The 15,895-nt window shown below is 39.6% G+C and overlaps 1 protein-coding gene across 8 annotated transcripts in view; it reads left to right on the forward strand.

The window, feature by feature from the left end:
- Positions 1-1,648: 1,648 nt before the first annotated feature.
- LOC118922014 (nephrocystin-3) overlaps positions 1,649-15,895 on the forward strand; it is a 64,385-nt gene continuing 50,138 nt past the window's right edge. For 5 of the 8 annotated variants that reach the window (XM_057498823.1, XM_057498839.1, XM_057498827.1 and 2 more), the window contains exons 1-5: positions 1,650-2,099; positions 4,577-4,702; positions 5,274-5,424; positions 7,331-7,483; positions 8,506-8,639. In XM_057498823.1, the coding sequence (XP_057354806.1) occupies positions 1,704-2,099; positions 4,577-4,702; positions 5,274-5,424; positions 7,331-7,483; positions 8,506-8,639 (960 nt within the window). In that variant the 5' untranslated portion in view covers positions 1,650-1,703. Of the gene's footprint in view, positions 2,100-4,576; positions 4,703-5,273; positions 5,425-7,330; positions 7,484-8,505; positions 8,640-15,895 lie in introns of all 8 variants that reach the window. The other 3 variants (XM_036904285.2, XM_036904286.2, XM_036904292.2) reach the window with 2 other exon arrangements.

The following is a 15,895-nucleotide window of genomic DNA, read 5'->3' on the forward strand; positions in this document are numbered from 1 at the left end:
ACATGGAAATTCAAGAGGACTTCAAAAAGGGAGAGAGTTCTTGGGGTGCTGTGATGGTAGGAATATTTCCTTTTATGTTAGGGACTACCTGAAGAATATATATATCTCCTGGAGTTTGAAGAACACAATGGGCTGGTGTCTGATTTCCTCCTAAAGAAAATCTGAAGGATGAGAGAAAAGATGACTAGCTACTCTGATGGAGGGGGTTAGAATTGGCCTGCATTCCTAGAGTTCTTTGGGGCAAAGGTGTTTCCTATTGCAGTAGATGTTGTGACATCTGAAAGATTTGTTCCTCCAGCCACTGTAAGTGATGTCAGCAGATAGCCTTTAATGGTCAGTCCCTACAGGGACTGTTTTGGTTGAAGAGGAATGATAACTAGCTGGTTTAGGGGGCATAAAGACCCCAATTTAGGACAACTCTGTAGGGCAATCCCAGCTTCAGAACTCCCTGTTGCTTGGCTGAGGCCTCTGCTGAGACTGTAGGAAAGTTCAACTTCTGCTGCCCAGTCTTGTTTTTTCCCCTTCCTGTCCATAGGTTTCAATCTAAGGGCAGTCTCTTAAAAAATATCTTGCATGATTATCTCCATGTCAGAGTTGGCTTCCCAAGAAACCTGACCTGTAACACCTGTGGAGCAGATGTGGGTCACGTGGGCAAGTATCTTGGGTCTGTCCAAAGGGGACCCTGGAGGGATGAAGAAACATCAGCAGAGAGGATGCGTAAAGCATCACTGGATTCCTTACAGCTGAGGGAGTGAGCGGCAGCTGGCTTAGAGCTGCCCCAGCCCAGGTTAAGGGAATTTAAGATGAAAGATTTCCAGTTATGAGGGGGAGAAGGGTCTCTAAAGAACTTACAAAACTGCCTATGAGAAGAAAGGCCAGTTTTAACAGTATACCAAGTCTCAAGAGCACCAACTTACAGCTCACAGCAGTGCCAACCAAATAAAGCCTTTCTTGCTCTGTGTCTCAGGGCTCTGGAGAGATTAGAAGTTAGCAGGCAGAGGGGCAAAAACCCAAGACAGGTTAAGAGAGAAGATGCCAACCCTACCCTTCTCCTAATGTTAAAGTCTGCAACAGTTACCTCCATGTCCCTTCCTATTTATGTCACCTAAACCCCAACCTTCTCCCAAGTACTGTAATATTCTCTTTCCCTTTATTTGGTGAAATGACCCACAGGTCCTCTAATGTGAGGTCCTCAGTGTTCATTATTGTAAAAAGTCAAAAACCTCACCTTGTCTAAGGATAGTCTCTGGTGGTCTCAGGCTTTAAGGCCTGAAAGCTTTTTCTTGGCTGATACTACGTGCTGCTGGTCATTCCAACTACTCCTCTGACAGACACAGGAGAGGCACGTAGCAGGTGCTCAATAAACTTCTCAGCTGTCCCAGTTGCCTTCGTAGAGGAGCACTAGGTGAGGGCGGCGGCAGGACAGAACAGCAGCAGCCGAGGTGTGTTGACTGTGGTCCCAGGCCTATGCTCCCTGAGAGACACGCTCAGGTCAGGGAGCCTCGGGCGGGCTGGGGCGCGGGCAGCGAGCTGAGGGAAGCCGTGCGCGCTCGCCCGTAAGGCTCCCCTGAAGGTTGAGCGCGGCCGCTGCGCGGCTCGCCTCGCCCCGCCCCCTTGCCCACCCCTTGCCCCGCCCCCTACGGCCAGTCACTCCCCGCCCCCACCTGATAACTCCTCTCGGTAGTGAGACAGCCGCCTGCGCCATGGGCACCGCCTCGTCGCTCGTGAGCCCCGCGGGCGGGGAGGTGATCGAGGACACGTACGGGGCGGGCGGCGGCGAGGCCTGCGAGATCCCAGTGGAGGTGAAGCCCAAGGCCCGGCTGCTGCGCAGCTCGTTCCGCCGGGGCGCGGGAGCGGCTGCGACGGGGGCCGGGCCCGGGGTGCTGTCCCGCGGGGCGGGCGGCGGCGGGCTGCTGGGGGCTAGCTTCAAGTCTACCGGCTCGTCGGTGCCCGAGCTGGAGTACGCGGCGGCCGAGTATGATCGCCTGAAGAAGGAGTACGAGATCTTCCGGGTCAGCAAGAACCAGGAGTTGTTGTCCATGGGCCGCCGCGAGGCCAAGCTGGACACGGAGAACAAGCGGCTGCGGGCGGAGCTGCAGGTAACGCCGGGCCTGGGTGCGCGGCTGGGCGGCCTCGACACCCGCGAAGCAAGAGGCCCGGGGCCCACCCACGGCCGCTCAGCCGCTTGGCCGCAGTGCCAGGCTGGTGTCTGGACGCCTGGCCCCGTCCCTCGTCCATCCTCTCTCCAAACCAAGTAGTTTTGAAAGTTGAGTAGAAAATGCTCTGCATTTTAATTTGAGGGGACGTATTCTTTTGAGGTTTAAACTGATTTAACTAACCCCTCCCCTTTTCTATTTCTGGTTCATTCAGGAATAGACACCATGAGCAATTTTACCCTCAGTGTCCTGACGCAGCAAATGCCAGTCTCCATCGGGCCAGGGAAGTAGGCTCACAGCACACATACTCAAAAAAGACTGTAGTGACATCTGCTGAAGCAACTCATAAAACTCTTCCTGGAGTTTTTAACTAACCCCCCACCCCGCCACACACACAACTCTTAAATTTTAGACCGCCGTGGTGCAGCTTATGTCACTGTTTCTTTGTGAAGTTCCATAGCTCTTGAATTTTAATGATCTTGACGTGATTTTTTTCTGGAAGCCTCGATTTTCATCATCTTAACTGCTGTGGTTGAAAACGTTTCCTAGGTGTAGTCATTCTCTTGGATTAATCAAATTCATTTGATTAATTTACTCAAAAACAATTTTTTTTTGAGAGGGCATCTCTCATATTTATTGATCAGATGGTTGTTAACAACAATAAAATTCTGTATAGAGGACTCAATGCACTGTCATTAATCAACCCCAAGCCTAATTCTCAACAGTCTCCAATCTTCTGAAGCATAACAAACAAGTTCTTAACATGGTGAACAAGTTCTTACATAGTGAATAAGTTCTTACATGGTGAACAGTGCAAGGGCAGTCATATCACAGAAACTTTTGGTTTTGATCACGCATCATGAACTATAAACAATCAGGTCAAATATGATTATTCATTTGATTTTTATACTTGATTTATATGTGAATCCCACATTTCTCCATTATTATTATTATTGTTATTATTATTTTTTAATAAAATGCTGAAGTGGTAGGTGGATGCAAGATAAAGGTGGAAAACATAATTTAGTGCTCTAAGAAGGCAAATGTAGATGATCAGGTCTGTGCCTATAGACTAAGTATTAATCCGAGCTAGACAAGGGCAACAAAACATCCATGGATGCAGAAGATTTCTCTCAAAACAGGGGTGGTGAGGTTCTAAGCCTCACCTCTGTTGATCCCCAATTTCTCACCTGATGGCCCCCCTGCGACTGTGTCTGTCTTAGGTTGTTCCTCCCTTGAGGAATCTTACCCGTCTCTGGCTAACCAGTCATCTTCCGGGGCCATACAGGGAAATGTAAAGTTGGTAAGTGAGAGAGAAGCAATATTGTCAAAAACAATTATTGTATGCCCTCCCTGTAGTGGATCAGTTTTAACCAGTTAAAATTGGGTATAAAGTGAATGGTTGCTTTTCTATTAGCAAAATTGTGAGACTTTGTGCCATCAGTTTTCGGCCCTTCTGAAAGTTGTAGTTCTTGTACTTTCTTCTTGTTTACTGTGGAAGAGACTTCTAGACAGCCCGAGTGTTCCTGAGTTCATCCCAGTAAGGACTGAATAAATAAATACCTCAGACAGATCTTTCTGAAAGGGAGAAGGCTTCTTCTGTCTAGTGTAGACATTCTAGTTAAACCTCCCTCAGTCCCCCATTAGCTGTTGTATAATTAGCACTGTTATCTGGGAAAACAAACTAATCACTAATCTATCTGGTGTTTTATCAGTTTTCCTACTGGGCAGTGTTAAATACACTTGCATGGATAATATGGACTTACACATTTCATGCATTCAAGCCACCGTCCAATGGAAACGACTGTAAGATGGAGGTAGAAAAGAAGGCTGGACCAACCAGGGCAGAGTGTTGTAAGGGTGACAGTGCCACAGTCCCAGGTTCCTCCTGTGACAGATCCTGATTCCTTATGTAACCCTTTTGGTTACTTTCTCACATATCTAGGCATTTAAAACAACTCTTCCATATTTATTTAATTCGTTCAGTCAGATATTTACTGGAGGCCTGCAGTATATCAGGCACCATGAGCTCGGGAGATAGCAAGATGGGTAAGACATAGACCAAGGAGAACAGGGTCTCATAGAATTAATTGCCCTTCAAATTAAGCCTTGCAAATTATACTCTTGTGTCCTTACAATTTGGGAAAACTGAGGTGCAGGGAAGCTTCAAAAACTGTTGCAGAATTAAGGAAAAGTGCTGATTACCACTGAAAGCTTAATGTTGAAGTGTCTTCATTTATTATAGTTCAAACATGTTTGCATTTTTCACTATGTGTTTGAATAAAATGGCATTATGCAAATCTTGATAAAATAGTAAGCAGATTGTTAAAATTCTAAGATGTGTAATGTGTATATAAGATAATGTAAAATATGAGAGGAATACTATTTTTGTTAGAAATAACAAGGTTAAATTATTCCAGGCACTTCAAAAAACTTACCAGAAGATACTTCGGGAAAAGGAAAGTGCTTTAGAAGCAAAATACCAAGCAATGGAGAGAGCAGCTACATTTGAACATGACAGAGATAAAGTCAAAAGGCAGTTCAAGGTAAATTCGATACATTTTACTCCCAAAGTGATATAGAATAAAAATAGTATGTTTGAAAAGTTCATGTAGTGCTGTGGTGAATAAATAGAAGTAAGTCATATAGAAATCCTGAAAGTTAAAAAAACTAGAGCAGAGAACCTGTTACATTTTTGAGTTGGAACTGGTAAACTTGATATAGTTTCAAAGAAAAGATGTAAAACACTTTAATAGGGATTTTGAAGGAAAAAAAAAGAAAAGTGCTTCTATATGGGAGAAGGCATTTGGAAATGTTTGGGGATGTTTTGTATGGGAGGGCATTACTGGCATTTAGTGGGAGGAGGACAGATTTTCTAAACATCATGCGGTGTACAAGGTAACCCCAACATTGCAGACGTGAATCCTGCCAGAGTTCCAGAAGGTTCCAGTTACAAAATAGTGAGGTGAAGGTACTCAGATTATTTACCCTATAAAAGAGTAGATGAAGGACCAAATGAATATTGGTTTTATGAATGAAAGATTTTGCCCTTAAAGGTTGAGGACACAATTTTTTGATTATGGAAAAGTTTTCAAAATTAAAGTTCTTCTTTTAAAGATTTTTAGGGAGACCAAGGAAAATGAAATTCAGGATTTATTGAGGGCCAAGCGAGAGCTGGAGAGCAAACTTCAGAGGCTACGGGCTCAGGGGATCCAAGTGTTTGATCCTGGGGAGTCTGATTCGGATGACAACTGTACAGATATTACTGGTAAATTTGTTTCCTATATATAATATTTTGAGCTTTCTGTATAGGTGTGATTATATTGTTGAGCCAACTTTGAATCCTTTTGCTTATAAGTGATCACTGTTGCAAATACAGTTGCACTTTTTATTTTTCAGCTGTTATGTCAGTTTTTTTCCATGAAGTCCATGACCTTGCAAGGGACTGAAACTCCTTCTGTCTTGTTGCTCTGCCAACCTTAACTCATAGCTTTTCTCTCTGTTCTGATAGCTCCTCCAGGTCCCCCATCACCTCTACATTTTAGCCAGGGGAAGACGGAAGGAAATATGTTCCTTTCCTTGGAAGCACATTCTGAAAGATATACCTATTATGTCCACTCAAATCCCATTGGCCAGAAACACACCTAGGAAGATTGGAAAGTGTAAAATCGTAGTAGGAAAGCCATATAACCACCTAAAGTTTGGGGTTCTGTTATTAAAGGAAGAAGGAGAAAATGGATATTGCACCATAGTTAGTAGTCTCTGCCACATTATTTTTCTACCTAATGATGTAGTCTTTGCAACTATCAGTTAGAATATCTGCACAGAATTTCATTGAGTGGTTTCCAGTGCAATTTTGTGAAGTACCAAAAAAGTTTTATTTTATAATTAAACATAAAATATGTTTTTTCTAGAAATCAGAAAAACCTGGAATCATGGAGTGTCCACTGTGTTCTAAGAAAATGTTAATAAAATATGACTAATAGTGAAAAGAGGAAAAGATTCTATTTTAAATGCGGTAGAAAAATGCAATAACTCTCCCAGTTATAAAAAATGTAATTATATTTGTACAAACTAATATATTTCGGAGTGAAATGTGGCAACTAACAATTCCCTCTTAATTTACAGTTTCATACCATTGGAGTATGGCCAGCATCCCAGGACTTTTATTACTTTTTAAAAATTGACTATATTCCCCATGCTGTATCTCTTATTCCTATCACTAATTTAATTTATAATTGGAAGTTTGTACTTCTTTATCCCCTTCATCCATTTTGCCTGTCACCCAACCCCAACCCCTATGGATGTAATTTTTCTTATAACTTTTAAGGGGAAAAAATGAAGTGATTCTTACAGAGTAACTAACAGGATGCTTTTATTAGTGTTAATGGTTATGTCAATATTGACATGTAAACTGTTATAGAGTTTCAAAACTATTTGAATTGTCTTGGCCATTTAACAAAAATAAGTTAGTATTTCCTACTAGGTCTTTCCTTGTACTTTGATTTAAACATGAAGAAGGAATGCCCAAGGGAATGTCACTCATTTAAAATTCAAAGACCTGCAAATAATAATCTCAGTTTTGCCAGAGATATAACCCAAATATCAGTTTACTTAATCAAGAATACCATGTAGATATTCTGGCAATTAAAATTTACAAAAAAACATGTTCATAAATATCTATTCATTCAGACATTAATTGTGTTGCTCTGAGAGGTTAAATAAGATGTATTCCTTACATCCTTAGCTTATATCCTAATAAATTACAAATATTAATTACTGATGTGCTAGTGATAGTCTTCCTTTGAAATTCTTTCCTTCATATTTTACATTGATACCTAAACCATACCATTAGAAATGTTTTTTAGAATTTTTGTGTGGGTGTGCTTATAACTTCTCTGTTACTATAATTCCTTTTGTTTTTGTATTCTTCATTTCTTTTAATGTTTTTCTTTTTAATTCTCTTTGAATTTGAGATGATAATGAGAATTTTCTCCACCTTCCAACTTGCCTGAAGTCATGTCAAAGAACTTTCAAAATCATTAAAGTTTGAATATTTGTTGTATTTATAATTGTAGCTTTTTTAAAAATTAGAGATCCTGTTTGGTTCATGTCGTAAGTATTCAAACATATAGTAATTTGGTTTTCACAAGATAAAATGTCTTGCCTTACAGCTGCCGGAACCCCGTGTGAATATTGGACTGGTGGAGCCTTGGGAAGCGAGCCTTCCATAGGGAGTATGATCCAGCTTCAGCAGTCCTTCAGAGGCCCTGAGCTCGCCCACAGTTCTATAGATGTAGAAGGACCCTTTGCAAATGTCAACAGAGGTAACACATGCCATTTGCCAGTTACCTTGGCTAGTGGTAGGAACTATTTCATGTACTATAACCTTGGGCTGGGAGAACTGCCTTCTCTAGAACATGAGATTTGTATTCTGGGTGTCTTCCACTGTCAAACCATCATGTCCTAGTGCTGTCAAGGACCAGAGCTGATGGAGTTACATCATTCACATCAGGATCAGTTGGTGCTCCCCGGCCAAACTGGCCAACCAAGTCTGACTGACTGAGCTTCTGGTCTGAATTCTTAGGTGTTTTAGTGGATCAGAGAGAGTAGTTTTTGGTCTTTTCCCTCTGCGTCTTTGATGATGGATGATGAAGGTTAGAGCATGCAATGGAGTAGAATACAAAACTGCAGTTATATAAGATAGTATTCTTAGTCAAAAGAATATTTTCATTATTTTTATATAATTTGGTGTCCAGAAAAGATCTTAACATCTGTTTGTAATTTCAATAGCAGTACAGATCTGAGATGTTAATAAGTAGCTCTACTCTTTTTTCTAAAAAATATAAAATTATCTATTAGTAAAATGAAAATCATTTTTTTAATTACACCTTTTGAAGTAGCCAGTAAGTCTTAAGAAGTTCATTCTCATTAGGTAGCATATGGTTACTTTTCATTTTATGCCATTCTTGAACTTTCTTTTTGACTAAATATAGCTCAAGACCAATAAGTAGGTAAAACCATAGGCCAGTTTTGAAATGTAGGCTCTCCTCAAGTAGCAAACTAATTGAACAGCTCATGTAACATAGGTGCATGACATTTGCCTGGAACCACTTGTATCCCTGCAAAAACCACTGGCAACATTGATTTCTTTAAGTCCAGGGATAGAATTTGAAGTTAGGGAACTGATTTCTTCTAATATGTTATTCTAGAAGCTATGTCAGAATTAACAAGTGAGATCAGATTCCATTCTGTGATGTCTGTGTTTTTTCAGGCTTTTAAAAATATGGTCTTGTCAAATATCTTCTGGTAATTTTTTTCATGAACTTACAAGAAATTCTATTTTCAGATGACTGGGATATTGCCGTAGCTAGTTTATTACAAGTTCCTCCCTTGTTTTCACATTCTCTGTGGAGTAACACTGTCAGATGTTACCTCATTTATACAGATGAAACCCAGCCTGAAATGGATCTTTTCCTCAAGGTGAGGACATTTACAAATTCTATATTCACTGATTTAAAATGCAAGTTCATGTGTGCCCTATTTTTGATGCCACTACCTACTAGATTATATGCCTTAAAGAATAGGAATAATTTTGGGCCTAAAAGAAAATCGTGCTCAGTATTAGCAGTGTATTCAAAATAAGGCCTTGGAACTTTATGCTTTTGAATGCTTCATTAGATTTTCCACAGTATTTAAGACCACCATTGATAGTGCCTGCTTTAGTTAACATCTGCCAGTTCTACCTTTGAATAACACAATTTAATCCTTCTTATGATTTTTAAGTTTTCAAGGCAACTGCTGCAGTTAATCTAAGGCAGGGGCTGGCAAATTACATACAGCCCATGGGCCAAATCTGGCCTGGAGCCTGCTTTCTATGACCCAGAACTAAGATTGGTTTTACATTTTTTATTGGTCAGAAAAAAACAAAATTGAATTAATACGTTGTGACATGAAAATCGTATGAAATTCAGATTTTAGTGTTTATAAATAAAGTTTTATTTGAACACAGTCACGCTCATTCATTTATATATTGCCTCTGGCTGCTTCACACTGCAACAGCAGAATAGATTGTGACAGACTGAATGGGCCACAGAACCTCCTCCAAAAAACCCAAGTTGTTTGGGTATTACTAATTTGTAAAAATATTTACCATCTGGCCTTTTACAGGAAAGGTTTGCCCACTGCTGTTGAAACTGAATTTTAAATAAATCTATATATTACATACTCTACCTGCTGTATAACATCTACCAAATGGTTGATTAATGAATTCATTTAGCTTTCCTTTTTGATATTCAATTTTGGTAAAAAGATAAAATATTTTCAAAACCAAAGTTTCCATTCACTAACTGAGCATAATTTATTCCCAAATAGCTGTTGAAGGAATTACTGATTTAATGCATAATCATTACTTAGTAACTTAATTTGTTATAGACCAATGTATTTTTTTTTTTTTTTGTAGATAATTATTTTTTATTGAAGGGTAGTAGACACACAGTATTACATTACATTAGTTTCAGGTGTACAACATAGTGATTCAACATTTATATACATGACAATTCTAGGTACCAGCTATCACCATACCAAGCGGTTACAATATCTTGACTATATTCATTGCATCCCGGTTACTTATTGTTTTACCATTGGAAGTGTGTACTTTTTTTTGTTTGTTTGTGAGGGCATCTCTCATATTTATTGATCAAATGGTTGTTAACAACAATAAAATTCTTTATAGGGGAGTTAATGCTCAATGCACAATCATTAATCCACCCCAAGCCTAATTTTCGTCAGTCTCCAATCTTCTGAGGCATAACAAACAAGTTCTTACATGGAGAACAAATTCTTACATAGTGAATAAGTTCTTACATGGTGAACAGTACAAGGGCAGCCATCACAGAAACCTTCGGTTTTGCTCATGCATTATGAACTATAAACAGTCAGTTCAAATATGAATACTCATTTGATTTTTATACTTGATTTATATGTGGATACCACATTTCTCTCTTTATTATTATTTTTAATAAAATGCTGAAGTGGTAGGTAGATAGAAGATAAAGGTAGAAAACATAGTTTAGTGTTGTAAGAGAGCAAATGTAGATATCAGGTGTGTGCCTGTAGACTATGTGTTAATCCAAGCTAGACAAGGGCAGTAAAACATCCACGTATGCAGAAGATTTCTCTCAGAATGGGGGGGTGAGGTTCTAAGCCTCACCTCTGTTGATCCCCAATTTCTCACCTGATGACCCCCCCTGCGACTGTGCCTGTCTTAGGTTGTTCCTCCCTTGAGGAATCTTACCCGTCTCTGGCTAACCAGTCATCTTCCGGGGACATACAGTGAAATGTAAAGTTGGTAAGTGAGAGAGAAGCCTTATTGTTTGAAATGGTTAGCTTTTTATTTCTTTGCATATTTATGCCCCGTAGCTTCTATGCCCAGCATTTGTCTTGAGGTATCTTTACCACTTGGAGGAGTTATGATACTCGGTAAATTTGATATGAGGCACGAATTCTATTTAAGGGTTGTAATTAGGAAGGAAGAAGAAAAGCTATAGAAGTAGCAGGCGGAAGAAAACATGGGAAGATTGATTATTTCTTTGACATATCTTCTTGTAGAGTAACTTCAGCATGTATAGGTTTTAAGCTACTACTTAAATTGCGCACACACATTAACATAATAGGAGTATAGTTACATAACCAAAGCATACCTGTAATTACCAGCCATCTCCAGTGAAACCAAGAAAACCAGTTAGGCACCTTAGGGATTTGTGAAAACTTACCTATGATATGGTGGATATTGTCCAACTGAACTTGAACAGTCTGAGAGAAATCAGACAAATTAAAACAACCCATTCCTGGGGAATGTTCACTTCCCTTATGTTCTTTTAACAGTAAATAGTCTGTAGTTGTAAGAGTTTGGAGCGCTACAATTTGCACTTCTCCTAATTCTTGATTGAGTTCCAACAGTATAGATCCAGTCAAATTTGTTGTTTTACTGTATGCACAGGCCAGCTTAGATATCTCCTTCCTCATTCCCATGGCAAGTCCAGGAACTGGTGGGATGAGTGCATCTACAGCTGTAGCAGTGCGTGGATCTTTGTTGGGGTTTTTTGATGATCATCTTCTGGCATGAGTCTTCCAGAGAGTGCTGATGTTGGAAGTTCTTTTTCATATCGTATCTTAGTTCATTTTCGGGGTAGCCCAATTAGGCTTTGATCTTCTGTATAAACACAAACAGACCCTTTGCCTACACTTTTATATGCCCTTTATACCCTTGTGTAGAACTCATTGGAGGTTACCACACAGGAACTGCCCTTTTTTTTTTTTTTTGGTATCACTAATCTACACTTACATGACGAATATTATGTTACTAGGCTCTCCCCTATACCAGGTCCCCCCTATAAACCCCTTTACAGTCACTGTCCATCAGCAAAGCAAAATGTTGTAGAATCACTACTTGCCTTCTCTGTGTTGTACAGCCCTCCCTTTTCTCCTAACCCCCCATGCATGCTAATCTTAATACCCCCCTACTTCTCCCCCCACTTATCCCTCCCTACCCACCCATCCTCCCCAGTCCCTTTCCCTTTGGTACCTGTTAGTCCATTCTTGAGTTCTGTGATTCTGCTGCTGTTTTGTTCCTTCAGTTTTTCCTTTGTTCTTATATTCCACAGATAAGTGAAATCATTTGGTGTTTCTCTTTCTCCGCTTGGCTTGTTTCATGAGCATAATACCCTCCAGCTCCATCCATGTTGCTGCAAATGGTAGGATTTGCCCTTTTCTTATGGCTGAGTAGTATTCCATTGTGTATATGTACCACATCTTCTTTATCCATTCATCTATCGATGGACATTTAGGTTGCTTCCAATTCTTGGCTATTGTAAATAGTGCTGCGATAAACATAGGGGTGCACTGATCTTTCTCATACTTGATTGCTGCATTCTTAGGGTAAATTCCTAGGAGTGCAATTCCTGGGTCAAATGGTAGGTCTGTTTTGAGCATTTTGATGTACCTCCATACTGCTTTCCACAATGGTTGAACTAACTTACATTCCCACCAGCAGTGTAGGAGGGTTCCCCTTTCTCCACAGCCTCGCCAACATTTGTTGTTGTTTGTCTTTTGGATGGCAGCCATCCTTACTGGTGTGAGGTGATACCTCATTGTAGTTTTAATTTGCATTTCTCTGATAATTAGTGATGTGGAGCATCTTTTCATGTGTCTGTTGGCCATCTGTATTTCTTTTTTGGAGAACTGTCTGTTCAGTTCCTCTGCCCATTTTTTAATTGGGTTATTTGTTTTTTGTTTGTTGAGGCGTGTGAGCTCTTTATATATTCTGGACGTCAAGCCTTTATCGGATGTGTCATTTTCAAATATATTCTCCCATACTGTAGGGTTCCTTTTTGTTCTATTGATGGTGTCTTTTGCTGTACAGAAGCTTTTCAGCTTAATATAGTCCCACTTGTTCATTTTTGCTGTTGTTTTCCTTGCCCGGGGAGATATGTTCAAGAAGAGGTCACTCATGTTTATGTCTAAGAGGTTTGTGCCTATGTTTTCTTCCAAGAGTTTAATGGTTTCATGACTTACATTCAGGTCTTTGATCCATTTTGAGTTTACTTTTGTATATGGGGTTAGACAATGGTCCAGTTTCATTCTCCTACATGTAGCTGTCCAGTTTTGCCAGCACCATCTGTTGAAGAGACTATCATTTCGCCATTGTATGTCCATGGCTCCTTTATCAAATATTAATTGACCATATATGTCTGGGTTAATGTCTGGATTCTCTAGTCTGTTCCATTGGTCTGTGACTCTGTTCTTGTGCCAGTACCAAATTGTCTTGATTACTATGGCTTTATAGTAGAGCTTGAAGTTGGGGAGTGAGATCCCCCCTACTTTATTCTTCTTTCTCAGGATTGCTTTGGGTATTCGGGGTCTTTGGTGTTTCCGTATGAATTTTTGAATTATTTGTTCCAGTTCATTGAAGAATGTTGCTGGTAGTTTCATAGGGATTCCATCAAATCTGTATATTGCTTTGGGCAGGATGGCCATTTTGACGATATTAATTCTTCCTAGCCACGAGCATGGGATGAGTTTCCATCTGTTACTGTCCCCTTTAATTTCTCTTAAGAGTGACTTGTAGTTTTCAGAGTATAAGTCTTTCACTTCTTTGGTTAGGTTTATTCGTAGGTATTTTATTTTTTTTGATGCAATTGTGAATGGAGTTGTTTTCCTGATTTCTCTTTCTGTTGGTTCATTGTTAGTATATAGGAAAGCCACAGATTTCTGTGTGTTGATTTTGTATCCTGCAACTTTGCTGTATTCCGATATCAGTTCTAGTAGTTTTGGGGTGGAGTCTTTAGGGTTTTTTATGTACAGTATCATGTCATCTGCAAATAGTGACAGTTTAACTTCTTCTTTACCAATCTGGATTCCTTGTATTTCTTTATTTTGTCTGATTGCCGTAGCTAGGACCTCCAGTACTATGTTAAATAACAGTGGAGAGAGTGGGCATCCCTGTCTAGTTCCCGATCTCAGCGGAAATGCTTTCAGCTTCTCGCTGTTCAATATAATGTTGGCTGTGGGTTTATCATAGATGGCCTTTATTATGTTGAGGTACTTGCCCTCTATTCCCATTTTGCTGAGAGTTTTTATCATGAATGGATGTTGAACTTTGTCAAATGCTTTTTCAGCATCTATGGAGATGATCATGTGGTTTTTGTCTTTCTTTTTGTTGATGTGGTGGATGATGTTGATGGACTTTCGAATGTTGTACCATCCTTGCATCCCTGGGATGAATCCCACTTGCTCATGGTGTATGATCCTTTTGATGTATTTTTGAATTCGGTTTGCTAATATTTTGTTGAGTATTTTTGCATCTACGTTCATCAGGGATATTGGTCTGTAGTTTTCTTTTTTGGTGGGGTCTTTGCCTGGTTTTGGTATTAGGGTGATGTTAGCTTCATAGAATGAGTTTGGGAGTATCCCCTCCTCCTCTATTTTTTGGAAAACTCTAAGGAGAATGGGTATTATGTCTTCCCTGTATGTCTGATAAAATTCCTGGGTAAATCCATCTGGCCCGGGGGTTTTGTTCTTTGGTAGTTTTTTGATTACCGCTTCAATTTCATTGCTGGTAATTAGTCTGTTTAGATTTTCTGTTTCTTTCTGGGTCAATCGTGGAAAGTTGTATTTTTCTAGGAAGTTGTCCATTTCTCCTAGGTTTCCCAGCTTGTTAGCATATAGGTTTTCATAGTATTCTCCAATAATTCTTTGTATTTCTGTGGGGTCCGTCGTGATTTTTCCTTTCTCATTTCTGATACTGTTGATTTGTGTTGACTCTCTTTTCTTCTTAATAAGTCTGGCTAGAGGCTTATCTATTTTGTTTATTTTCTCGAAGAACCAGCTCTTGGTTTCATTGATTTTTGCTATTGTTTTATTCTTCTCAATTTTATTTATTCTCTGACCTTTATTATGTCCCTCCTTCTGCTGACCTTAGGCCTCATTTGTTCTTCTTTTTCCAATTTCGATAATTGTGACAATAGACCATTCATTTGGGATTGTTCTTCCTTTTTTAAATATGCTTGGATTGCTATATACTTTCCTCTTAAGACTGCTTTTGCTGCGTCCCACAGAAGTTGGGGCTTAGTGTTGTTGTTGTCATTTGTTTCCATATATTGCTGGATCTCCATTTTGATTTGGTCATTGATCCATTGATTATTTAGGAGCGTGTTGTTAATCCTCCATGTGTTTGTGAGCCTCTTTGCTTTCTTTGTACAGTTTATTTCTAGTTTTATGCCTTTGTGGTCTGAAAAGTTGGTTGGTAGGATTTCAATCTTTTGGAATTTGCTGAGGCTCCTTTTGTGGCCTAGTATGTAGTCTATTCTGGAGAATGTTCCATGTGCACTTGAGAAGAATGTCTATCCTGTTGCTTTTGGATGTAGAGTTCTATAGATGTCTATTAGGTCCATCTGCTCTACTGTGTTGTTCAGTGCTTCCGTGTCCTTACTTATTTTCTGCCTGGTAGATCTATCCTTTGGGGTGAGTGGTGTGTTGAAGTCTCCTAGAATGAATGCATTGCAGTCTATTTCCCCCTTTAGTTCTGTTAGTATTTGTTTCACATATGCTGGTGCTCCTGTGTTGGGTGCATATATATTTAGAATGGTTATATCCTCTTGTTCGACTGAGCCCTTTATCATTATGTAGTGTCCTTCTTTATCTCTTGTTACTTTCTTTGTTTTGAAGTCTATTTTGTCTGATATTAGTACTGCAACCCCTGCTTTCTTCTTGCTGTTGTTTGCTTGAAATTTTTTTTTCCATCCCTTGACTTTTAGTCTGTACATGTCTTTGTGTTTGAGGTGAGTTTCTTGTAAGCAGCATATAGATGGGTCTTGCTTTTTTATCCATTCTGTTACTCTGTGTCTTTTGATTGGTGCATTCAACCCATTAACATTTAGGGTGACTATTGAAAGATATGTACTTATTGCCATTGCAGGCTTTAAATTCGTGGTTACCAAAGGTTCAAGGTTAGCCTCTTTCGTATCTTACTGCCTAACTTAGCTCGCTTATTGAGCTGTTATATACACTGTCTGGAGATTCTTTTCTTCTCTCCCTTCTTGTTCCTCCTCCTCGATTCTTCATATGTTGGGTGTTTTGTGCTGTGCTCTTTCTAGGAGTGCTCCCATCTAGAGCAGTCCCTGTAAGATGTTCTGTAGAGGTGGTTTGTGGAAAGCAAATTCCCTCAGCTTTTGTTTGTC

Source organism: Manis pentadactyla, chromosome 1, assembly GCF_030020395.1.
Source record: "Manis pentadactyla isolate mManPen7 chromosome 1, mManPen7.hap1, whole genome shotgun sequence".
NCBI lineage: Eukaryota > Metazoa > Chordata > Mammalia > Pholidota > Manidae > Manis > Manis pentadactyla.